This window comes from Accipiter gentilis, chromosome 1 (genome assembly GCF_929443795.1).
Source record: "Accipiter gentilis chromosome 1, bAccGen1.1, whole genome shotgun sequence".
In the NCBI taxonomy this organism is placed as follows: domain Eukaryota; kingdom Metazoa; phylum Chordata; class Aves; order Accipitriformes; family Accipitridae; genus Astur; species Astur gentilis.
The window spans coordinates 15567248-15592759 of NC_064880.1; the positions used below are offsets into that span (position 1 = coordinate 15567248).

The 25512-nt window shown below is 44.3% G+C and overlaps 1 protein-coding gene across 8 annotated transcripts in view; it reads left to right on the forward strand.

The window, feature by feature from the left end:
• Positions 1–17291: 17291 nt before the first annotated feature.
• The window catches only part of IKZF2 (IKAROS family zinc finger 2), a 121440-nt gene continuing 113219 nt past the window's right edge, over positions 17292–25512 (forward strand). For 2 of the 8 annotated variants that reach the window (XM_049800640.1, XM_049800678.1), the window contains exons 1-3: positions 17292–17665; positions 20397–20445; positions 21130–21234. In XM_049800640.1, coding sequence (XP_049656597.1) covers positions 20412–20445; positions 21130–21234 — 139 coding nt within the window. In that variant the 5' untranslated portion in view covers positions 17292–17665; positions 20397–20411. Of the gene's footprint in view, positions 17666–18422; positions 18654–18673; positions 19114–20396; positions 20446–21126; positions 21235–25512 lie in introns of those variants that run through there. The other 6 variants (XM_049800622.1, XM_049800660.1, XM_049800613.1 and 3 more) reach the window with 6 other exon arrangements.

Below are 25512 nucleotides of genomic sequence, written 5' to 3' on the forward strand. Positions count from 1 at the left end.
CGTCAGATGGTGGTGGTTCTTCCATGCAGAGAAACCTTTTTTTGGGAAAGGGTGAGAAATTAAGAAAGCACAAGAAATACATGGAGGCTTGGAGGGGCCGGTGATGGGGTGGTGTTGCTGGAGCAGGGCAGCTGGGGAAGCCATCACCTCCTCTTTCTTTTCAACCCTTTGGGATTGCTCAGGGGTAACCAGTAGCTCACCCAGCCCTCTGCTTTTGAAGGACCCTTTCAGACCAGTTTTTCACACTGTGTCCAATATACTCCTCTGAGACTGGTCTTGGGCAGACCTTCTGCAGGATCCTGGACAACAGGTTCCCCTGCAGAACCTTTCCCAAACCCTGGCAGCACGCTTCCCTCCTTCTCCCTGTCTGCCCTCAGTTGGGCCCCTTGGATGCCGCAGCGCTCGAACTCCCCCTTCGCAGATGTCAGAGCCCCAACCCTGCAGGCATTTGGGGCTGGGCACCTCGGACCCTCCCGTGGTGTCCGCCAGACTGTGGGGACGTGCGGTACCTCTCGGGGCTCCTTGTATTTTGGTCCAGTGGTGTAAGCATCCCTACTGCATGGCCTAGCCAAATTCATCCTCTAAACAAAACTAGACTCTTAAAATGCCATGGGAGGGGAAGAGGCGAGTACTTTGCAGGCATTGTTAGTGTGGCACTTCTGCGTTGGCAATATTTTTTTATTATTTTGTAAGACCTGAGACTGGGAATTGGAATTTATCAAAATGCCCCTTCTTGCACACCTGGTAAGAGGGAGGAAAAGAGATTTTTTGTGGTTTTTTTTTTTTTTACCTGCAGAATGTAAAGGAATGAAAACATCTCTGCAGATCTTAAAATCCTTATTACTCCTGCATTCACTCAGAAGCTGAAGATGAGCAGAGTTGCATTTTAAAGCCCTCATTCTGTGCCTTTGAAAAAAACACTCTCTTCCTTCTGATAAATGATTAAAGTACCAGCAATTTATTTTTTAAAGGAAAAGATCACAGGAATTTCTGAGCTCCACACCCCAACTCAGGTACGAATTTGTCCTTGCTAAGGTGATACTCCTGTACTTTAACCATTGAATACTTCCTACCCTAGTAACACAGGGAAAAAAAAGGTGTTGCCCCAAAATAATAAATGCAGCAACAAAGAAATTGTGGTTTTAGCAAAGTTTTCCTTATATGCTTGATCTACCAGTTTCCAGTGGTGACATTGTGACATTGAATCCAGGAACAGTGAACTTGGCTTTTCAGGGTTTTTTTGTGTGTGTGCTTTGGCTTTTAAAAAAGTTATTACAACCAATGTTATGGACAAACTTGAAGGTGTAAGATTTTATTCTTCCTCTGCCACCACAGATAATGAAGTTTTATCAACTCCCTTTTATTATAGTAATCTAAAACTGTATCCTGTAATAGGGTCATAAACATTTAATGAAACTCAATGCTGCATGAATAAAAAAAAGAGAGGAAGACAGGCTTTAGGGTGGACAAATGGAGAGCAAAAGGGAATCCAAGTAGCTCGGCTGTCTGGTCCAGAGCCTCAGCAAATGATGCTCCTCTATCCTCATCTCCGTGCTGGTGTGTAGCCTGGTCACCTCTTGCTTAATTCCCAGGCATTAGTGGGATTTTGCCCTGGGTTTAAACTTTACCATACCCAGAGTGATGTCCTGAAATGCAGCCCTGATCTTTATGAGGTTGTCTGGGGTTTTTTTTCCCCCTACCGTTTAAACTCTTTCTGGTATGTTCTGTGGGGACTTTTAATGTATTGTTTCATCGTGAACTTAAAACGAAGGGGATGTTAATTACTCTGACACCATGAAAAACATAAATACTGCCTAACTGACATTCACCGGTGCATTTCAAAGAGCAGATGTATATTACTATAGGACGGCAGTTACATCAACTCTGTGCAATGACAATAGGAAAAACTGATAATAAACATCAAACTCATCTGCCTTTTACCCCAGAAAAAAGAAAGTTCAAGTGTAGCGGAAAGTTTTGGGGGTGGTTTTGTAAATTACCTCTTGCTTTCTTGCTCTAAAACCTTTTGCCGGGGAAATTTTTCAGGCTGGAGAAGAGAACAAGCAGCCCCACGTGCTCCCTAATTCTGCTTTTGCAAGAGGTGCTTGTGACCCTGCTTTCCTCTCATGCAGGGGTTTTACCGGAACACGTTGTGAGGATTGTGAAGAGTTTGGGAAGGATGGATGCCATATGCAAATGGATCTGGAGAGCACTAGGACCTAAGTTAGTGGAAAGTTGCGGAGCATGTTTTGCTCTGGAAAGTTTCGAAGAGATTCCCTGCAAATGCGTGCAGCTGCAAAGGCAACTTCTGCAGTGCAATGATTTTATCATCTGCTCTCAGTCCTTCAGAAATGCACACCTAAAAATATCCGTCATTAATTTTGGGTAGCAAGCCTATTGTAAATGATAAGATATGTTCCCTTGCTGAGAAGTAGCTGATATCAGACAAAATATGATAACCTGGCCTGTTATCAAAATATAACAACATGGCCTTTGCCATACCAAAATTGGCTTGTAGTGCCCTAAAACAAATAGGTATATGTAGGGGTAGGAGATTATATATCCCACTGGTTTTCTTACTGGCAAATGTGAAAATGGCCAGAAATATGATAGTGCCTTTTGTGTAAGGGCTGGTTGATGGGAACTACTCATGCTCAGCAACATGAACCTCAGTTTGTGCTGAGGGTAAAATACACAGAGAAAAAATGATCTGGAACACTCTGATATTTGTGACTGTGGCCTTGGTTTAATTTTTTAAATATGGTGGCAAGAAATCGTTGAATATTGGGGTCTGTTTACTCTGAAGAAGGAACTTGATCAGAATAAGGCAAATAATATTATTCCTTAGTTATTCTCCACGTGTTTTCCTTTCACAGAGCTTTTGCTGGGGACTTCTCCTTGTTTCTGTCCTCTCTTCAGTCTGTTGCCATGCCTGCAGCAATGGACTAAAAGAAAGAATAAAGAGTAAAATTAGCTGAAATTTTTTAATTAAAAAAATTTTAACAGAAAATTTGAATTTAAAAAAATTAACAGTGAAATAATTTCCATTCACTGTGCTCATTTTTTTCCTCAGAAAACTAAAGACCCCAAATCCAGAAATAAGTTTCCAAAAGTAGAAAACTTAAGTTTGAGGTGGACATTTTTCAAGTTTGACTGGTAGAAATTAAAATGGAGGAAATAACCCAACAGTTTGCATTTTTGATGGAAAACATTCCACCAAATTGCGCATTTTTCTATCTGTTGAGGTAAATTGTAGGGGATGAGTCTTCAGGTACAATAAACTTGCATAGCTTTTTTTTTTTTTTTTTTTTCCTATTTCTCCTATTCTGAACTAATGATCTTGACAAATTTATAGTAATTTGTACTAAATCCTAGCTTTCCCCTATTTTTTTGATCTTACTATGCATGGTATAGCTTGTGGCCCAAAACAACTAATGTGATATAGAGAGCAACATGGTGGAAATTTTATTCTTCATCTACATGGGTTTCCCTTTGGTGTATCACAGGTGGGCTTTTTTCCCCCGCTTTGTTTTAGTGAAAATGGAGAACATCGTTGTGAAAAGGGAAGCTTTAAAAATAACGTGTGATCTGGAAGCATGAGTGCATAAATTATCAGAGCCATTTTTGAAATATGCATTTGCAAGTGTTACAATCAGACACGTTTCCGAAAGTAAACTGTAGTAGTTGTAAGATAAATGGGTCCCCAGAGGAAAGCAATAAATAGTACAGCCACACACTTACTACGCCTCGGCTGTGTACTTCCATTATTTATGGAAAGGTAGAAAGCAAGCTACAATTCCAGAAAACCCTTTGACCAGTGTATTTATTTTTCAAATATCTTTAAAAATAATATTACCGCCCCCAAACAGAAGAGTCATTGAAAGACTGGAAATTGGCTATGGATTTTAAATATGGATGAAGGGCAAAAAATTGGGATGAGCACGCAATTTCCCTTGAAACCTTGAAATCCATGATACTGCAAAAAATTATTAGATGACTGGAAACCAACTCTTTTTCTGCACTTTATATTGCCCTTTCTTTCTCTGTCCTTGCTTCTTGTATATGTAGATTATAACATATTTGAGCTTTTTTGTTCTGCAATGGCCATGGGAAACTCTTACAGAAAATATTAAGTACTGTTACTATTAATGGAGGGGGGGGGGGGGGGGGGGGGGGGGCGCGGGGCGTGTAATTTAGGTTGGAAGGGACACCTCTGGAGCTCATCTAATGCAGCTTCCTGATGAAAAACCAAAAGGGCTAACTTCAAATGAAGACATCGGTTTAAGTGTTTTGTTAGATTGAGATCTAAACCTGAAAATTTAAAGGAAAAGGTCTACATGTTTTATGTGGCTGAAAGGAAGGCTGAAAGACAAAGAAAAAAAACCCCCAACCAAATCTGCAGTTCTTAATTATCAAAGTAAAAAACAAGCAGTTATCTCGCAACAGAAACATAGCTGGTAAAATCATGGAAATATTGGTTGTGAGTCTATAAACAAGTTTGGATTGAAAACAGTTAAAACTGGCTTTTGGTATTTCCTCCCTGAATTCACATCACTTATAGAAAGTGTCTGGATTGCATGTCTAGACTGGATGTCTGTACCTCTGTATAAATTTTGAGATATCTCGGTGAAGGTATGGCAAGTCAGAAGGGTTGCCTTTTTTCAGGGTTTTAGTATCTGGAAGTTCTTCTAATTTTATACCGACCCCTCAGCCAGCATGTAAGCATATATAAACATACAGTGATATATGGGTTATGTGATTAGCCTTTATCCAGTAGCAGAAACTTGCTGGGTACCATTTCCATCCATGTGTGATCCCAGTGAAATATACTCATAGATGACACTGAAAGGTCTCCACGTTGTCTCTCTCTGAGGGATTTCTCAGCATCCAAACCTTCAAAGGTGTTGGTGTCAGTTTGCCAAGGGCTTTGCGTTTCAGAAGTGTCCTTGAATCATTTGTTGCTACGTAGGAAAGACTACCATTTCCATTGCTGCAGATACATCACTCAGTATTAATATGAGAAGACGGAAACACGGGTAGTAAGATACTAACCTCACAGTTTATGGCACAGTGAAGAGATCTCACTAGGATGCAGTAGAGTGGGAGTGATGTCTAGTTTTAAAGACTCAGGCATTAATAAGATCAGGGTTGTACATCAACACCATATGCTCAACATGGACTTGGGAAATTGCAAAGCAGAGACACCCCACTATAACTCTCATCCAAACAGGACTGGGCTTTCAGAATGGTGACCTGATAGCACGAGAGAGCGCAGGGACTCTGTGTTCAAACACATCCGCAAAATTGCACGACCAAAATGGGTCCCATGCCTCTGCAAACATGCAGCCGCTTCTTGTGCCCCCACACTGAGAGCTGAAGCAAATTATCCCTCTTTGCAGATCTTGAATAAGCAGATACTCAGGAGGGCAATGGGGTGGGTCCTTTTTCAGAAATTGCTTTGAAAAATGAAATTTGAAAGCTAAACAATGTGAGGTTCATCTATATAAACAATTCTCTACCCCAGGAATCCCACTCTATAGAGACAAATATAGTCTGAATATGGAAAAGAATATTCAAATGGAAGCCAGCAGATAAAGCATATCATTTGTGTGGGCATGAATCGAGGTGGGCACTTACCCGTACTCTCATAACCCCACCATTACCTAAGGCATAGTCTGAAAATCCCAGGACTCTTTATTAAGCACCTTTTTTTGCCTCCCCTTTTTAACATAAAAAGCAATTTACTGACAAATCATTCCGATGTAAAGGATTTTTGCATGCCTGAAATCATGGCTAAGCTTTAAGCAAGGAAAATCAATAAATGATGTGTAGCCATCAGCCATGTGTACAGCAGCTTAGCATTATTGTAATAATGTTATCACTGCAGAAGGAAAGCGGGGGAGAGGTATCTGCTGCTTCAGTTCAGCATTCTGCATGAGCCCCTCTCTGCAGACGGAGCTCAGGGAGCCCAGCGTTACCCCCCCCCAGGGAGGCAGCAGGCTGTCCCCACTGTCCTGCCAGCGGCCACTGCCCCTGGGACACGGTGAATTCTGGTGATGAACAGGCTCCATATTCTCCAAGTAACCTCCTCATCCTCTGTCCACGATGCTGTGCATTTTCATTTGGGAGAAAGTGTAATTCAGGCAAGATTAAAACCAAAGTGAGAAGCAATAAAGAATATTTGTCCCACGACGCACAGGTTCCTGGTTGGTGCTTACCAAAATAACTCTGCTGAAGCCGATGACCCTTCCCGGTACGTCTGCGCTCGGATGGGACTTTCTCTCCAGCTCCTTCCCTGCTGCTCCCAAACGCCTGGGCAGACAGGGCATCTCTGCCTGCTCACAGATAACATCGTACAGCCGTGGGCCAAATAGTTCTGTCTTGTTAACCCAGATGCATGCCTTGTCCCTCGCTGACCCCCGTGAAAGGCTAACGCTTTAGAGCTGGGGATGGACTAACAACCAGGCTAAGTCAAAGCAGTTCGACCCTGGACTTGGGAAGTCAAGGTGGGATCTTCCTCACTTGTGAAACTGATGCCAGGTACGTGGCAATGAGTGGCCCTAATACCTCTGGCCGGTTCCCCCTGACGGCACTGTCAGAGGTATTTGTGCTCGTGTCTCCTAAGGACGCCCCAGCCTGCGATGCAGCCTGTCATGGAGTCAGGCCATGGCCCAGAGGAATTTGTTGAGGCTGAAGTGGATATAAATAGCATGAGGGAAATACAGAGCAACACTGTGGCCTCTGTTCATCTTAGAGAGGCTGCTGTCACATGTTGCCTTCAACTTATTAATTAACCAGCTATTAAACATCATCAAATAATCTTGTAAATTCATCAAGTTCCTCTAAAGCAATGCATGGTGATGTTTTGCTCACCTGGAGAAGTTAAAATCTGAAAGGAGAACTGTAAAATGAAGTCAGAGTATTCATTTCTGAGAGGGGTCTCCAAAAAATAATTGTTTGAAATATTATAGTAGCTTGTCTATTCTTGAAAACCCTTGTGAGACGATCTGAATGTATGAGTGTTCAGAAAGGGAGGGCCCACTTTACCCCGGTTTCCTTTTTCCCTTGAGGCTGAGGCAACACAGGCAGTGGCACAGCCAGGGAGCATGCACACGGATGAAGCTGCTCAGTCTTAAAAAATATTCTTCCCTGTTTAACGACAGAAGTTACTCAACACTGCCTGGAAACTGTGATAAGAAACAGGACAGCACTTTAGAGATACCATGCTTTAAATTTTGAATAATGTACTACCAGGATGTTTAAAACAGCTAAAGTGCAAACTGATCATGCAGGCATAAAAGGGCACACTGGTTACATAAAATATAATAATGTACCCTTCAGCAAAGTGACATGTTCCATGTAGAATGTAATGTCCTATATGAAATCAGTAACATATAAGAGAGTGGAGAAGAGTTTCAAAAACCAGGCAGGAGCAAGGAATAATACCCTGAGAGTAGCACATGATGATACATGACACGTGGACAAAATAAGAGAATTAGATTGAATCTCAGGGCAGATTGAAGTTCTCCATGAGGAGATAAATATAATCTAACCCAAAGATATTTGGTAGGAAGGAGCTACTTACAAGGCAATCATGTTGGAAGTGCCTAAGTGGATTGCAAATCAGGTATGAGCATGCAATGCAATTGAAAAATATATGTATAAATGCCAATGTAATTCTGGCCTGTGCTGTGACAGGGAGATGGAAAGGGACACTTCTTCACACAACACACAGGCGACTGTACTCGGTAGGAAACATTATCTTTGGGAGCCTTGATAATAAAGCTCCAGCGACTGGAGGTGACAGCGTGACGAGGAACGAGGATACTGCAGAGAAATTAGGGATGCAGAAGAGACAGACCTCCGCTGGAGCAGAATTGAGTAGGTCTGGCTGAGTGGCAACTGGCACATGGATGGCTGCTTGCAAAGAGCTGATGCAGGGAAGTGAGGTGGACTTGCGGGCACAGCAAACCTGAGATTGATCAAATGAAATGGCATCTTGATTTTGGGGGAAAAAATGGTCAGTAAAGCTGCTCCATCTTCCTACAGAAAGGGGTAGGAGCCCCGTCATTTGTCATGTAAAAGGAGTTTATATATCTGATTCCCAAAGGAGCAAAAGGGAGCCTGAGCATTACGTCATGCATCGTCCTACTTCATGGCAGTGGGGTTTGGGGGCTACCACTGACAAAGTTGAGGTCATGGAAGAAGGGCTGAGGTGAGCTGGAAGCTTGTTCCACCTCTTGTTTCTCCTGCTCTGCCCCGAAGCTAGGGATTGCTCAACAGCTCAAAATGTTTCAAGTACTGGGGGTGGCCAGTGGGTGTCAGTTTTGCTCTATGAAGCAGCTGATGGAGCTTCCCTTATCTAAAGTAAGAAACTACCTCTTAAGGGAGGTAGTGGAAAAAAAACATTCCCATGGAGAAATATGAGGTCAGTCTCACAGTTTGGCGTTTTGTTTTTTTCGCAGCTCTGTCTACTTTAAGAGCAGTCAGAGATAGTAATTCTTAGAGAAGTTGTCATCTTAGTTTTTCCTTTTTCAGTATCTCTGATTTTAGGGTGATGACAAGTAAATGAGGGGTTTCAACAGAGCTCTTTTGTCTTACAGAAGAAGAAGCCACCATCTACAGCCAGACAAACACTTTATTTCAAAGGGTCTTATGTGCAAACGTGCAAAAGTCTTTCATGAGCCATCTTAGGATAACCTCGGTGGAGGGTCATGATTTTGTTGTCAGTCAGTTAAGACAACTCAGTATAGTGCAGAAATCACTTAAAGATCAAGTCAATGCTAAAGATCGATAGCTACTTTGAATACAATTTCCATGGAAAACATCTTCAGATTTTAAGGGTCATTTTCAATAGCTATTTTTAACCAAACTTCAGAGCCAAATGTGAAATTATACCCTTGTTGGATTAAAAACCATCTCAACAAAGACAAACCAGCAGCAAGCCACTACGAAAAGCATTTATTTGCCTTTCTAATGCAGTGAGTAAGCTGAGACCTGGTACTTCTATAGCACTTCATAATAACCTCTGTAAATGTTTTGCATGAGGAAAGTTTTGTTATGAGAAGACCACTCTTTAGCAGCGTACGAACGCAATAAACCAGCAAAAGCAACTCAGAGAAGAATGTTTAAGACAAAAATTATGATAATGTCTGCAAAGGTTTTTCTATTTGTGTCCTCATTCATAATGCTTTTAAAATTTGAATCTTTATTTTTTACTTTTGTAGATTTTAGACAGGGACTTTTCAGCTGAAGTCAGTAGGAGAATTTCTATTGATGTTAGTGGTATAAGCTCAGGCCTGTGCAGTGAAGAAAAGATACCTAATAAAATGACACCTTCTTTACTCATTGTTCCACCACGCAAAATCTTAATTAGAAGAATCCCTCATGTTGCTAATAAACAGAAAGTAACATTTGTTCTTCCAGATCTCAGAAAAAAATAACAGTGTATTGGCAGTAGCCGGGAGTAAAAGATTGTCTCTTTAATATAGAGACTGAATGATATCTTCATTGATTGAAATCCCCAAAGGAGAACTAAAAAATAGAAACGCCTCCCTCTAAAAAACAAATAAATAAACAGAAAAAAGGAGGAATTTTCAAACCACAAGAATGAAGTTATGTTTTCTTTGCTTGCACAGTTATGTGTGGGTAATGCCTGAATGTAGAGAAATGTTATTCCTTTCCTGGAGTAAAATAAGAATAATAAATAAAACTTTGAAAAATGAAAAAATCCTCTACCACTAAATGAATCAGTCTCCTAAAAAAGGCTGTGGAGCACTCCATCAGCTATGCTGCTGGAGTGAGACAGGGGAATGCTTAGCAATAAAAATTAACATGCAGCTTTAAAAGGCTGTGGTCAAATGTTGTTTCATGTAACACTGAGAGGAGTGTAAAAAAATGCTAATGTTTTATTTTTATGATCTAAATTGTTGCTTGTGGTTAATCAAATTTAACCCAGCTCCACTTTAAAACTGATTAACAAATTAACTGGCCAGATAATTTAAGGTGACTATTTTCACAAACCAACCCCAGGACACTTCTATGATGACACCTTGCTTATGGGCAAGAAAGGCCTACAACCCCCCTATTTTTTAGATGGTGCTCTCTTGCACACTCGCACAGCCTCCATCACAGCTGTAGCCAAGTCCCTGCCCCTCTCACTGAGGTGTTCCTGAGTCTCAACACAGTTGACAGAGGAGAAGAAATACTATCAGCTTTATTTTCTAGGTGAAGAACAGTATGAACAGGGTATTCACCCACTGAAACTAACTAATTTAGCCAGCTGATATCTCCAGACTTCCTGTGTAGTCACCGGCGAAAGAAATGCTCCTCCAGAAAGCGACTACAAGCAGGAATCCAATTTTGGTGCTTGGAGTTGCAATCTGCGTGCATCAGCCTTTTCCATGGACTCCAGAAGCAGCCGAGGAACAGGAGGCTAAACAAGGTGCCTGTAGCAGAATACCCCTTGCAAACAGAGGGGGAAATGAATATCCTTCTCCAAAGCAAGGCATTGAAAGCGAGTCATCCACAACCCAGACTCAGGCTTAGTGCCCAGGCTGTCCTTCACCTCTGAGATGACAGAGTGTCAGCCCTTGGCTCAGCTGTGCTGCTGCTGGAGGTGGAAGGTTGGGTGGTTTTGTTTTCTCAGACAATTTTACGCTCTGACTTCATTACTCCTGAGACTCTGACAACATACCATTTCTGCAATGATCAAAAGACTGGTTTGGAAGGCAGCTTTTCACACCCAGCGCTCACTGTAGTGGTGGTACTTCACACAGAACTGCTCACTCTGAGTCCACGCGTTGTATGGAGCAGCACAGAGGGGCCTAATCCCTGCCTTGCTCCCCTGGCCTGGGACAGCTGTGCCCATCCCCTGGTTCAGGTCATGTTACAGAGCCCCACGCCTGCAGGAGCTGCTGTCACCCTGAAAGATGCTGTAGCTGTTTAGTCCCTGACCATCACAGCAACTAGTTTTCAATCCAGCACCAGCTGCTGCCTCTCCCCGGCTCCCTACAAGCACCAGCATGGTGCTGGAAAAGCAGTGAAGGAAGAGGGACAAGGACTTGAGGAGGGTGAAGTACATGCCAGTAAATCCGTGCTGACTTTTTTGTAGTGATGCATGCTGAACGGAGTCGGGGGTGTTGTTTTTGGAAATGTGGCGAGTGAGGAGTGAAGTGAATAAACAGGACATCATCCTTCAGGTGTTTTGAAAAAAGCCTCTGGGACCCTGAGGGAAATCATGCAACCACCCAGGTAGAATCAGGGAAAACAGCCTGTTTAAGTTCCAGAGAGGTCTGCAAGACTCTTGCAAGGTAAGGTGAGACGTAATCTTAAAACGTGCCAGTTACTTCTCTCATGCACAGCATCCCTCTTCAGTGAAGGAGGAGTGGGATGCCTAACAGCTCCTGCTGAGCAAGAGCATACACAATTAGACTCCCTAACTTTACAATAAGGTCAGCTACTTGTTTCCTTGTTTGAAAACTCCTACCTGTAGTTGTTCAGAGTTAAAGCTGAGCTGGCAGTGTGAGGACACTGAAGGCACTAACAGACCTTAATGACTGTGATCAGCCGCAGCTGGGGCCTCCACCCACATTCCTGCCATTGGGCCAGGAGCCCATTAAGCTCGGCCCCATGCTTTGTTCTTTTTTTGGGGGCTATGTTTGGGGAGTGCTGGTCTCCTGCTTGGCCAAAGTTGTGCCTCTGCCTAGCTGTGGACCTTGCTGATCCTGATCTGCGGATTGATTTCTCGGCTTGGCCTCAGACCTGCCTCATCACTGCAGCCTTGCCCGAAGATCAGGATTGTTGGTTAGACCTGGCCATCAACTCTGGCCTGCCCTACTCCTTTGCTGGGGGCTGTGGGATGGACCCTGGCTGCTGAGGTTCCTGCCGTGCTGGCCAGGGGCACCCTTGTGGCTCCTGGCCCCCAGGGAGGCACTGGCTCATGCTGTGCACTTACAGGTCGGTTGGATTCAAAAAGAGAAAATGTCTTTATTCCTCAATTCTTTGCCAAGGTTTAAAGAGAGGTAGTGGAAACTCTTTTCACGTTCAGAATGTATGCACGGGGTGGCCTTATTTATTCTATACTTCACCCAGGATGAGAGCTATGAATATAGCTGTAGTATATCAGGTTGAGCCCAGAAGGTGTCAGAGGCCTAACAAGACCTGCTCCCATGGTGTTCGCAGCCCAATTTGGTAGAAGTCTTCTGTGTTGTAGAAGCCCCTTGAAAGCCAGATGGCAACTTTTGACCTTTTGAGATTCAAACTTTATGTTAATCCTGTCACAGAGAAATGGAAGAACTCTATTCCCACCAAATTTTCAGATGTTGCAAAGCCATGAGCCTGGTCATTTGTCGCTGAATGTTCCCTGGTACTTGGCAATAGTCAACATAATTGACGCCTATAATTTTGCCAAATTTCAGCTCAAGTAAGAACTGTCTATCCACCTAAATGCCTTCAGCAGTTCCAGTAATTTAAATAGAGTCAGTATGCTTTTATATCAGCTGCTTCACGAACTTCATAATTCTGTGTTGTTCACTGTTCAGTGTTGGATGTATGCATGTCTGTTGGTACTGTGATTTCCAGCCATAAGCAAAGTAAGAGTTAATTCTTATTTTTGTTAAAGTACTAAGTGGGAAGCTAGGTCATGCATAAATCCTCATTGTGTAGGTGCTGTACAAGCAAAGAATAAAAATGATCCCAGGCTCAAGGCTTCTCTGTTAGTAGCTTGTGTCATAATTAAATTTTGTTAGGACACTTTAGAATTGCCCTTCCTCATAAATGATATATACATTTATATCTCCATAATAAAAGAGAAACCTGTACACTTTTATTATTGATAATAAAACAGAAAATATAATACTATTTTCCAAGTAACTTGGATATGGCAATTGGAATACACAGGGGTGAGGGAAAAGATCTTTGTTTCTTGTATACTTTTGGGTTATATACACCTAAAGTCATCCACTTTATAGAAGAAGGAGGAAGTATTTGTTGTGAAAACTGTCTCTCACAGAACACACTGAATTCAGGTGGAAAGTACAGAGCAGGAGCTGGTGCCCTTTTAAGAATCAAATATTGTGTCTTCATGAATAAAGCTCTGAAAGTAAAGATAAGAGAAGAAAATACAGCAACCATGTGATATATTAGCAGAATGTTTTACAAAGTCCCCCACAAAGCATCCGCTGCTCTTGAAAAGCCTAACCAGCCCAAGTGAGAAACTATTCACAAATTTAGTATTCAGATTACATACTCTGCCTTTTCAACTGCTCTCTGTACAATGAATGCCTGTACAACTACAGTAACAGACACAGATCTACAGTTTCTGTGGCCTTTGAGCTATTATGAGTATTGTGCCTCTCCATAAATTACATCTGCATGTCCTGAAAATACCAACTGTTTTAATAGGAATTAATCTATAGGCTTTTATCTTGGTGAAATACAAGGGGTACAGTATGTTGTGTCACTTTTAAAATTAATAGGGTATGCTCTGAAGATATTCAAGGATGTTCATTATTTTCTTTATAGGTCTCTTTATTGATGCATATAAGCATAAAACAGTGCTTTATTGTAGTAAAGAGTAGGAGATGAAATAATGAATAGATTAGTCCTTATATGGTTTTTTAGACTGCCCAGCACACAGTAAGTAAAGAAAGGTCTACATTTGTCCTCTTCAAAGTATATTGGGATTTGATCCAGTTTGTCTTCAAAGTGCCCCTTCTGTGGGGAGAGAAGACAGGGTTCAGTCTAAAGGCAAGAAAGCTGACGCAGGGGTCTGCCGCTCTGTGGTATTCATAGCTGTCCAAGGCAACAGTGTGTTAGGTATGTCTTTTTAATTTGCTAAATCTAAATAAAGCTGGAGCTTTTGCTGCGATTAACTACTATTTATGTGAATACCTAATACAAGCTTTGGGGGAGTGAACTCCTAGACTACCTTGACCTCACACAGGCATATAAAAAAAGGATTAGATAATTTAAGCCAGAATTTACATAAAAGCATTATAGCTGTTTTGAGTAATAGTTCTCACACACATGCATGTGCATATGCAGGCATATATATGGGTTAAATGTTGCATCTTTTGCTAAAGACAGGCTGAGCCCATCACTGACTTATCAAAGCATGTTACTGACAAGTGATAAGGAATTAAAATCTCCTCCCGGGGTCCCTGTGAGATGGGGGAGCTCTATTATCTCCAGCACACAGGAGGAGGACTGAGGCCCATGGAGACTGAGAGAATGTCTGGAGGGACATCATGGGTCTCAAGAGTAGGTGGCTGTTGGCACAGCCTGTGATCCCCAGGGCAGCTGGGCTTGTGTGGCAGGACACTGTCCCAGGGTAGGCAGGGCTGCATGAAGGCTGCTTAGGTCTTGTTGATGGAAATGGAAGGGAAAGGGGCTGCCCACTGGGCTCACAGGAGCTCCAGGGATGGCTCTTTCAGAGATGTGTAATATGGCAGAAGTTCGTGGCAAAGCTGAGAACTGCTCTTGGGGCGTTGCTTGGCAGAAGAAAAACTCTCCTTGCATATTTGCTGCGTTTTAGAAATGGAGAAGTGAAAGGCAGAGAAATAATGACTTGGCTGAAGTTACGTGGAGGACCTCTGACCATGGTTGGATGTGAATCCTGGTTTCCTGATCCCCAAACCATCACTGGGTCCTCAAGATCATGACAGCTGCTCTGCTGAGTATCACTTGGGGGCAGGTGTGTCGTTGATGTTAATCACTGTGGAGCTCTTGCTGCAGCCTCTGAGATGAGTTTTGCATTGGAGCCAGTGATTCACCCCTGTGTTGCTGTAGTGAAGATGTGCTCATCTCTGCAGTCCTTGGAGTTAACAAGCTGATTTTTAAAGGCAAATCCTTTCACTTTATTCCCTGTCCCTGACTTTTCCTTTGGTCGCTCCTCGTTGTTTTCACAGCTTCATTTGGTTTTGAAAGCTTATGGAGCAGCAGGATTAAAAAATCAGAAATAATTATGGTAGAGGATGGGTCTGGCTTTTCCCATCAGCTTCCATGGCTCAAGCAGGTTCCAGCAGCTTTGGGAGAAAAGCTGTTAGCTATTAAATTATTACCTGTAAGGAGAGCCAGCTGGAAGCTTTCAGTTTTCAACATTTTGATGAAAAGCACCATAAAAATCTTGACAACAAGACTTGTAGCATTTCAATGACATGTTTTGCATTTGTCCCTGCTTTTCAATGGTCTGTAAAAGAGATCAAAGGCTTCAAAACGCTGCCGAGACCCACATCTCAGGAATTTTGCCCCCACCCCCTCAAAATGAAGGCGCGGGGGGGGGGGAAGGCAGACCCCAAAGTGTGTGCCGTTGAGCGAATTCATTTGGACAGCTTTTGGGAAGTCACTTTCCATCTGGAGGAGGATGTCCGCAAGGAGAGTTATTCCGGCATAAACTGTTATGGTATAATTACACAGCTATAGCTATGCCAGTCTCTCTTCTGATGTAGGCAAGCCAAGTCTGGTTGTTGAAACGTAGGCGTGGGAAACAAGAAGTCTGCTTTCTAGGCTCAGCTCCGAGTGCTCTTTGTGGCCTTGGGCCAGTCCCCTAACCTTTCTGCCTCCTTCCTATGCAAAATGAGAAGAGTTAAATTAACCCACTTCACAGATGTGGCGTAATGACTAATTGGCTAAAATTTGTAGTGCTGGGGAGAGAGCTGTCTATTAACTTCAGTGTCTTTGGCTGGCTGAATAATTTAATGTACTTTTAAAAGTGGAGTTTGTCTCCCTCTCTCAGGATAGGGTGGCTCTGCCACCACAAAGCAGAATGTCATTTGATGTGAAGTGGCTGAGCTAATTAAACCTGGGTTTTACTTTACTGCCTCTAGCAACAGTATTGTGCTCACGTGTAGCTAGAGCAAGAGTTAAGGCTGCAGTTAAGATTTTGCCTGAAAGCGAAACTTACAGGTACCTAGAGCCTTTGCAGGCTCTTGACACACAAAGAACGTGGGTACGTAGTGATGGAGGTACTGCCGTCTGAACCGCACTGGCAAAATGCACGTGGTGTTATTCCCCTTTGGTGCCAGTGAAAATAAAGCATAGCTCCCTGTTATTCCTGTTGGGTGAAAAGGCTCAAGGGTGTACGGGCTGCCTGAATTCCAATGCTTCCTAGTGTTTGTCTGCTTAACTTTGCAAATTTAGATTTAGTAACAGCTGCGTATACGGTGCACGACATACGCAACCAGAGCTTCTTCACGGACTGTTAACTCTGGTGCCTAATAACGGCATTTCCACAGCCACCAGTACCCGGCAGTTCAGCTTCGATGCAGAGGTGCTGGAAGAAAAAAGGGACGATGCTGGCGCACCTGAGCCGAGACCTGTCGAAGGCAAGGGGAAGCTCCCGCGAGAGAGCGCGTCGCACGTTCGCGGCTGGCACTGAAGACACGGGGCGCTGCCTCGCCGCCTGCGGTGGGTTTGGGTCAGGCCCCCGAGGTGGGACGGTGGCACTGGGAGGCGTTCCTTCGGCCTCGGCTGCGAGGCAGAGCGAGGGTTTTCCTCGGGAGAAAGATGCTGTTCCTTCCCCTCGCCCCGCCGCGCCGGCTCCGCAGGAGAGGGGGAAAAACAGCGTGGAAAGGCTTTTATTTTAACCAGGCTTTCTCTCCGAGCCCAACGCTTACAAAAAGGAAAAGAAATTACCTCATGTTTACTTCGAACGTTCAACTAGATACCACGCGCGGCAATTCTGAACCCTTCCCCTCCGGCCGCCCCCGGGCTCCCGCCGCCCCCGGGCTCCCACCGCGGCGGTTAATTCGTGCGAAGCCGATACGGGCGGGAGAGCGGCGGGACGAGGGGCGGCGGGCGCTGCGCACCCGCGGCCGCCCGGCGGTTAAAAATAGAAGTGCTGAATCATGACTCCACCGGCAACTTCACCCGCCCGGCGGCGGCCCAGCGGCTGCCGCTTCCCGGGGGGAGGAGGCGCGGGGAGCGGAGGCGGGGAGGGACGGGGTGGGGACGCGGGACGACGGGGTAGCCCGGTGCCCGGAGGAGGGGGGGGGGGGGGGGGGGGGGAAGACGACAGGGACGCGGCGGTGCCCGGAGGGGGGGGCGGCGCGCGCGCGCGTGTCCGTCCGCGTGAGGCGCGGAGCGCACACGGCGGCGGCGGCGGCGGCACTTGTCCTCTAATCGATTGCCGAGCGTGCTGAGCGGCCCTGCCCGCGCGGGCACCCGCCCCCCGCGCCCCCCCTTCCCCTCACACCCACCACCCGCCCCCCCCCCCCGCCACCTCCAGCCGCGCGCCTTAGGGTGAGGCGCCGCGGGGCGGCTGGGGCGGGCGCGCGCCCGCGTGGCTGCGCGCACCCGCCCGCCCGCGTGTGGGGGCGCCGGCGGCCGCGCGTGTCTGTGTGAGCGTGTCCGTCTGTGCGCGACTCTGTGTGTGTGTGTGTGTGTGTGTGTGCGAGTGCGTGCGTGTGTGTGAGTGAGTGCGGGCGTGCGGCTGCCGCCGCCGCCGGATCGGTTTCTCGGGGTTTGACCAGCTGTCCCAGGCTAACCCTGCTCTCTGAAGATGGAGGAAGTAAAAACAGGATTACCCTTAGCTACAGCTCCACTGCCTTAGTTTCCATAGCCAACTGCCGTGCACAAACACACCTCCACTAGGCAGAGAGAGCCGACACTAATAAAAACACAAACAAAAGGGTGATGGAAGTGATTCACTGCCTGCGCGGCTGAGGTAAATCTGCGCCTGGCTTCTTTTTATTTCTTTCTTTTTCTTTTTTTTTTTTTTTTTCTTCCCTCTCCCCACCCCCCCATCCCCCCCCCCCCCCCCCTCCGGTCTTTCTTTCCCTGGTGGGGAGGACAGCTCCGTCCGGTGTGCGAGGCGGCTGCGGGGACGGCGGGGCTGTCTGTCTGCGTGTGGCCGTGTGTGTGTGTGTGTCTGTGTGGAGGGGTCCCCGAGTAAAGTGCGGTTGTGCTGCATCTCCGGTGGGCTCCGATGACTTGTTGCTGTTAGCCCCTCTTCCCCCCCCCCCCAAAAAAAAAGCGCCCCCCCAATCCATCCCAAGCGGGCGGTGGGGGCGGGTGTGCTGGGGGGGCGGCGGGGCTCGCCCGGTCCGTTAGTCAGTGCCGGCCCCAACTGCCATTTCCCTCAGCGCCCGTCGCCACCTGCGGGCCCCCGGGGGGCTGCGGCCTGACGCGGCGGCGGGGGGTGGGGGGTGGAAGGGACGGAGGTGACGGTGTGGAAGGGAAAGAGAGAAAATAAAATGAAATGAAAAACGAGGCAGGACTTGCATGACTTTGACAGGTTGTGGTATGGGCGGGGAGAGGCAGGGATGAGGCGCGGAGCCCGGTGTCGCCCAGGGCCGGAGCAGCACTCCGGGGAAGTTGGCCTAGGTTTCCTGCGCGGGGTGTGAGTGCATCTGCCGCGCCCCCCCCCCCCATCCCATCCCATCCCATCCCATCCCTCCCCACATCCCCTTCTCTCCCCCCGTTTTCGTGCCGATTCGTAAGGAACCGGTGGATCAAGTTTTTCTCTCTCTCTCCCCGCTGGTTAATCGCATTGCTGTAGCACCGGCTGACCTCCCTCCCTCCCTCTCCCTCTCCCTCTTTTTTTTGTTGTTTTGTTCTTCATCTTCCTTCAAAGTATGTGCCATTCCTGAGCGAGTTTCCCCGCCGGCTCATCCCCGGGGCTGCCCGGCTCCCCGGCTCTGCATGCCCCACCTGTAAGTGCCGGGGGCGGGTTTCTTTCCCCTCTCCCTCTCCCTCTCCCCCCCCCCCCCCCCCTTCTCCCTCTCTTCTTAAAAAATATTTTTTAAACTTTCCCGATCTTGTTCTGTCTCCAGCCCGAGCAAAACTCTCTCTCACCATTCGTTGTGGAGAGGGAGGTTTAGCAGCTGGGATTTGCCATCACCAGCCTAAAAATGGTGACCAAACTTTTTCTTTTCCCCCTCCTCTTCCTCCTCCTCCCCCCCTTAAAGAAATAAAAAATTAAAATCAAACCATGTTTTAATTTCGGTTATGGATGTTTCTGCTTTTCTTTTTGTCTTCCTTTCTCTTCCTCCTCCCTTCCTCCCCTTTCTTTCCTTCCACTTCATTGGTTGGGATGATCTTTCCCTGTTGCTTCTGATGTTTCTTTCTTTTTCTCAGTGTGTGCCTGCCTACCTGGACTAGGGGGAAGATAAGGTAATTTTGAAGGGCTTGAGGAAGCGGCTTACCTGTTTTGAAAACTTTTTTTTTGAGATCTCTTTTTAAGAGTCATGTGAAAATCAGTAATTGAAGAGAGTTTAGTAGCAGCTGGGCAGGTTGAAATTTAAGTGTTATGTGCTGAATGCCTTGGGAATTTGATCTGCTTTATACCAAAGAAGAGCACAGAGAAAAGTATTTATTTATTGGGGGAAGGGGGGGGGGGGGGAGAGAGGAAAGCGGGTTAAGGGAGGGGGAGGGAAGTGGTTTTGGAGACAAGAAGTGAAGCTGCCTGTTTTCCAGTAAGTAATGGAGAAATTCCAGGAGCCAGGGCTAAATATACTTGGCGATCAATACAGAAATGGCTCATTGTGAATAATTTAGCTGCCTGGTGCAGTGAGAGTTTTGAAACTAAAGGCAAAAAAGAGGCCGTGGAGGGAGAGAGGAAATAAAATTGTCCTCTGGTCATGTCATATTCTTAACTTTTCCACTTAAAAGAACATAGTTATGATTATTGATCTCTCTCTTCCCCCCCCCCCCCCCCCCCCAATATATATCAAATGATAGCTAGGGGGTGTCATTCTATACAGTTACTTGGGTTTCTGGAAAGTAATAGCTTGTTCTCTGTCAGCAAAGTGCTTCCAGAAACTTTAAGATTGCTTCACACCACAAAATGTATGATCTGGGAGTATTAAGTGTGATGTTCGGGCCCCATGCTGTGGCAGATAAATAGGGTTAGAGTGAACAGGTGTGTGTACAGGTGTGTGAGTGCATACGGTGGTGTGAGACAAAGAGTTGTAATAACTGTCTCAAAGGGGAATGTATGCTGGAGGGCTTTATTTTGTTTAGATAGGATGGAGTCTCTTGGAGTGCATGTGAAAAGAGCAATTGTTAATAGTATCCATCTCCTCAAAGTCTGTTTTGGCTGCGAGAGCTGATAATTGATAAATCATTACCATCCTGCCTTGAGCAAAAGTGGAAAGTCAGGGAGAAAAAACTCTCAGATCAGGTAAAAATGTGAGTGGGGACAGAGGGGGGTACAGTCAGACCAAGATGATCCCGGTGCCGCCTGCCCAGGAGGTAGCTGAATTTCTCTACTCACATAATTTGCAGGAAGAGTTCAGTGATTTGCAAATGAGCACATGCAGTACACTTGTGTGTTTCTGTAGGCAATGGTTGCAACAGCAGTAAAATGGGCAACTACTTAGGGCTCTAAGTAAGTTTAATCATTTAATGGTTGATACTGACAGGCGTCTTTGAGGGTGTACTTTTCTGCCTTGCAGCACTGCACTTTGACTATGGAAGCAGAGGCTGCTGATGGATATATAACATGTAAGTAGTGATTTGATTTGATTATTCTGAATTACTTTTCTTTTTCCTGCTATCTTTTCTATAATGCAGACACCTGGAACTTTAGCTTCCTTGTGTATGGGGTTTGCATTGAGATTGACACCGAATTAATAGCATTTAAGCATAAACTTTGTGTATGACTGAAACATGTATGGGGATGGGTACATGGGTGAGTACCTCTAGCTTTAAATATTTGCTGAGGATGAATGAACTTTGCAAATGAGAGAGACTTCATCTTCAGAAATTCAAATTGCAGCCTGTTTTCTCTGTCAGGGTTTGTGTAAGTTGTTGAACTGTCAGTTAACCCAGACCTTTGGGGGGAAGGTCTGTACGGTGAAGTACTGTTTCAGTCTTCTCCTGCCCAGCCTGGATTTTTGGTGTCCACAAATGGAAAAGTAATCCTAACTTCTCGAGACAGAGCAGCTGGGGCAAGGTTTGTCACAGCTCTGTGCGTAGAAGACGGGTGACAATGGGCTTGGGGGGGCTTTTAAAATTAGTCAGTCAAACTTGTGGCTACCGAGAGTTCAGTTTTTACAGGCTGTGGAAGACCCTGCGGGTAAGGGAGGGAAGGGTGAAGGGAGCAAGCAAGTCGTGCTTTTTAATCGTTGTGTTGCTCTGCTGAAGAAGGGGATGGAACCTTATGGGGGACTTGTTTTATGAAAGCAGGTGACAATGAGCTTTCGCCCGAAAGGGAGCAGTCTGGCATGGCCATTGACCTCACCTCCAGCACACCCAATGGGCAGCATACCTCCCCAAGTCACATGGCAAGCAGTAAGTCTCTTCTTAAACCTGTTTCTCTCTAGTAGTGGGTTTGGGTTAGTCTGGTCCTCCGGCTCCTCGGCTTGCTTACCGGGTCTTACCCACTGCTGTAGGCATTCCTAATAAAAGAAGAGGACAGGGTAGAATTTTTTTTTTTTTCTTCTTTCCTTCTTTCTTTCTTGTTCATGCTGGTGTCTCATCTAAACATGAAGGGGATTACTAGTCTGAACTATCCCAAGGTGGCATTTGAGAGCTGGTCCTTACCTGTTCCAGGTAGGAAAACACTAGGCTTGACATGTGGTGGTTTTGTTTCATCAGGTTTTGAAATCCAAATGGAAATTGTTGTTGTTGTTGTTGTTATTAGCTACTGTGCTTCCCAAAACAGCTTGAAGTAGCTTTATTTGAAAACAAACACATTTTATTTACAAAAAAGCTCTACTCTGGCAAAAGTGTAAAGTTAAAATATCTGGGTTTGGTGGCAGGTTGTATTTTACTATTCCATATAGAAACTTTAGCATCCTATTCATGACCTTTGCCTTGGCAAGTCCAAAAGTGGCTGGGATAATTGAAAGTTTATGGTACTCGGTAGTTGACTCTCTAACAAACTGAAAGGATTTTGTTTTAGAATGTCAAGGGAGAAATTGAGAAAATGTAGAGACATTTAGGAGTCTACCCAGAGTGTCAAGTACTCATTTTTATAATTATTTTCATGCTGTATTTTGGAGGTAGATAAATGTAGTTTACATGCATTTAATAAACCCAACATCCTTTCTTTTCTGTGCCAGTGCCATAGCTTGTTTTACTGTTGGTTACAATGTTACATCAAGATATTTACCTTAAAATAACTCTCTACTTGTACTCAAAAACATGTAACAGGCTTTGCTTCCAATATACTTTTGCAGGGTTCCTCACTATGTAATACTGATTTTCTTTCTGGTGTGCGTACTACAGATACGTATTTACCTTTTTAAACTGAGTGTTTGTATAATAACCCACCGAAAACTGTGAAAGGAAAAGAGCTTTTAGGGTTGCTTGCTTTAAAATACACAGTGTATTGCCTTCAGAGTCTTTCTTACTGAGAGAAAGATGTTACTTTCCTTTAAGAATTCTTCTTTCCTCCTACAAATTACGAGTAAAATGCAGTTTTTATGAGCCTTTAAAACTGAGGGTTATTATGAAGATCTCCCAATTATATACATGTTGCTAGAGAATATGATTGCTAATACTCTGGACTGAACTTTATGTGACAACCGATCATAATTCAGCATCTTTAGACAATTCCAATCCTGCTGCACTGGGATTCTGATATATTTTATTATGTTGTAAAAGTTTTACTACTCACTTTCTTCATTTTCTTTGTTTCCTTTTTATTAATGGGAAGCCTTCATTGGAAGGGGAAAAAAAGCTACCTGTTTTAAATCTTCTTTATAATCTAGACTAAAAACTGGAGTAAAATTAGAGAATGAAAAGATCTAGGATGAAGTCATGCAAAAATACTTTAACACATTCAATATTTTCCTGTTCATTGTGTTAACATTTTCAATGGATTTTAAGCTTCATTAGTTCTTGCAACACACAAGTATCTGCAGACTTGGTGAATATCTTATGGTTTTTAAAATGTGTTTTGTGGTATCTCCCAGGTGTCTCAACTGCTTTTATCACTGCAGCTCTGAATTAAGCATGTGCTGCTGTTGGAAAATTAGGGGTTCTGCTTGGGGTTCTTAAGGCAAGCAAAACTTGAGCTTCTTAAATTTGTTGTAATTTATTTACTCTTTGCAGGCATAAGAATGTTTTGCAGAGAGGTGGTTTGTTCTGTCTTACACGTGGAACGTATTGATTAGAGGTTGTCGGCTTTTGTGGCAGCTGTTATGTTGGTTCATTTAAGGTTTTTGGCTAAATCTTGAATCTGGTATGTGTAGACTAAATTGCCAGGCTGTACTTTAGAGCTTTCCACCTGTTTTGCAGGGCAGAGGAAATCCTTTTAAAGGTTCAGTAACCCAGGGGGCTGCGACTTCTTTCTTTTTCCCTTTTTTTTTTTTTTGTAATTTTTTTTTTTTCTTTTAGGGGAGGTGGAGGTGGGAGAGTAAGGAGGAATGGCTGTTTGAAAGATTTTGTATGAATTTGGTAGCTCCCATTGGATCGATCCATCATCCTTCGTTGTAAGTGGAGGAAGTGGCCGCATTGTATTTCAGTATGGTTTAATTTTTAGTGGAGTCACTGGAGACTGATCTACTGTTGGCCTGTCCTTACAGTGAAGCCCAGGGCATGTCATTCTGGCTGGGCAGGGTTTGCTAATGGACGAGGTGGTACGTGGATCAGACCCCAAATATTTCACTCCTGGTTTTGTTGCCAGTCTTCCCCAGAAGGTGGATGGCTCTATCTAGCTGTGCTCTGAGGATGTGCACCTGCAGGGCAGAGATCTAAGTCTTGACCTTTGTTCTTGCGTTCCATTGAATCGTTTTGAACCACAGCTCTTAATTTAGCCTTAATTTGTGTCTGGCTCAAACAGGGACAAAACCATAAGAAGCAAATTTCTTGGATCTGTACTGAAGCAACTGAGCAGTGCTCTCCCACCAACAGAAAAATTATGTGCTAGGTAAAGAGTTTTCTATGTTCATTAGCCCCTGGCAATCTGTGTTAGCAGGAGTTCTGGCTGGGCTACTGATGTTTTCAGGTTCTATTCCAAAAGGTTTCAGGTTAAATATTTTGGCTTGTCTGGGAGAGCTGTCTGCTGCATCCTTTAACCTATTATCATTTTCAAGTATCTAGACGGTATGTATAGGTTATGGATGGGACTGACACTCAATTTTCCTTGTGAATGAGATGATCCTGAAAGATAAATCACAGTAAATCGCCTGTCATAGCTAACTAATGATCTTATATATACCTTACGGTATGTATCTGCCTTTAGCAGAATACTGTATGTATGTTGGCAGATGCTCCGTTCTGAAATACGTTATTGTAGTTTTATGTAAGCACAGATTTAAAATACGTGTAAATAGTCAAACTGAATAGGTTGACAGATCATCTCGCTTGCCTCTGCAGCAAAAGACAAATTAGTGCTATACCTGCTGAGTACAGATGATACATTTACATAGCCCCAAATCTGGAAGTCTAGATTTTCTTTTGATCTTCCATAGCAAAACTCTTCCAAAGGCTGATGCCCAGAGTTGGGCGTCAAAGGCCTGCTCAGTTAATGTCGTGTTGATACTAGAGAGTTCCCTGCATGGCCTTAAGCCTTCCTGTAGACCCCACAGAGTTCAAGGGAGTTTGACTTGTTGCCTTCAGTGAATGTTGAGCTGTAAGTGATCAGGAACATCTGAATAGGAACTGGCATGCTAATTAAAGGCTGATGGGGAATCCTTATAAAAGAGGCTTTAAAAAGAAATAATTCCCAGTCACCTCCTCATAATACCACACTGAGTTCTTACTATAGTTATTAGAGAGAGAGAGATGTGGTTTTTTCCTTCTAGGTCAAAATGGACTTAGAAGAATGTCCCCCTTAGAAACCTCAGGGGCACAGTTGTTCAATTAGTTGACTCAATGACCACTTTGTATAGGTCAAAGGATACTGTTCTAAGACCACTTACCTGGTATCATGAGGAAAATAATAACAGCAGCTATTAGCATCTTACAGTCAATGACAGAGGAAATTACTTCTTAAATTAGAGACTTTACAGTTGGTGTCCCAGATAACTTTATCTCTGCTTTCATAGACAAAAGGAGCCCTTAAAAGAAACAGTCAGAGCAATCGTAAGTATCAAACCCAACATCTGATGTTTGAAACTGATTAAAATTGTGGTACGCTTTCAAGATGTGTTTATAGTAGCTTAAAGTATTACTAAGTTATGAGAAATAATTTATTAAGAAAATAAGAATTGTCAACTGACTCTGTTGATGAAAGTAATGAGGCGATCGCATTTTCTCCATGGTGGGGAATGATCATGCTGTCTGGCAAGATAGCTATTGGGACAACAGTATTAAGTGTGAGTGATTTCAGAGGCAGTATTTAAAGAGAACTCGGGCAAGGTCTTACTATAATGTAGCCAATACTGTATTCCCACTTATCCAGGTAGAGTGGAGTGGACTATCAGTTGCATTCTTTTTTTTGTAACTTCAAAGCCCTAAATCTTTCTTGATTACTTCGTTTTTCAGCTCTAAATTGTCATACAAGCCCTGTTTTGTCACAGTTGTGTCGCCCTGAGCAGAAAGTTTCATGTGCCACAGCTGTATCAGCACCACATCTGTATGGATATGGATGGAGAAATGTAACTATGGAGCCTGCCTTTT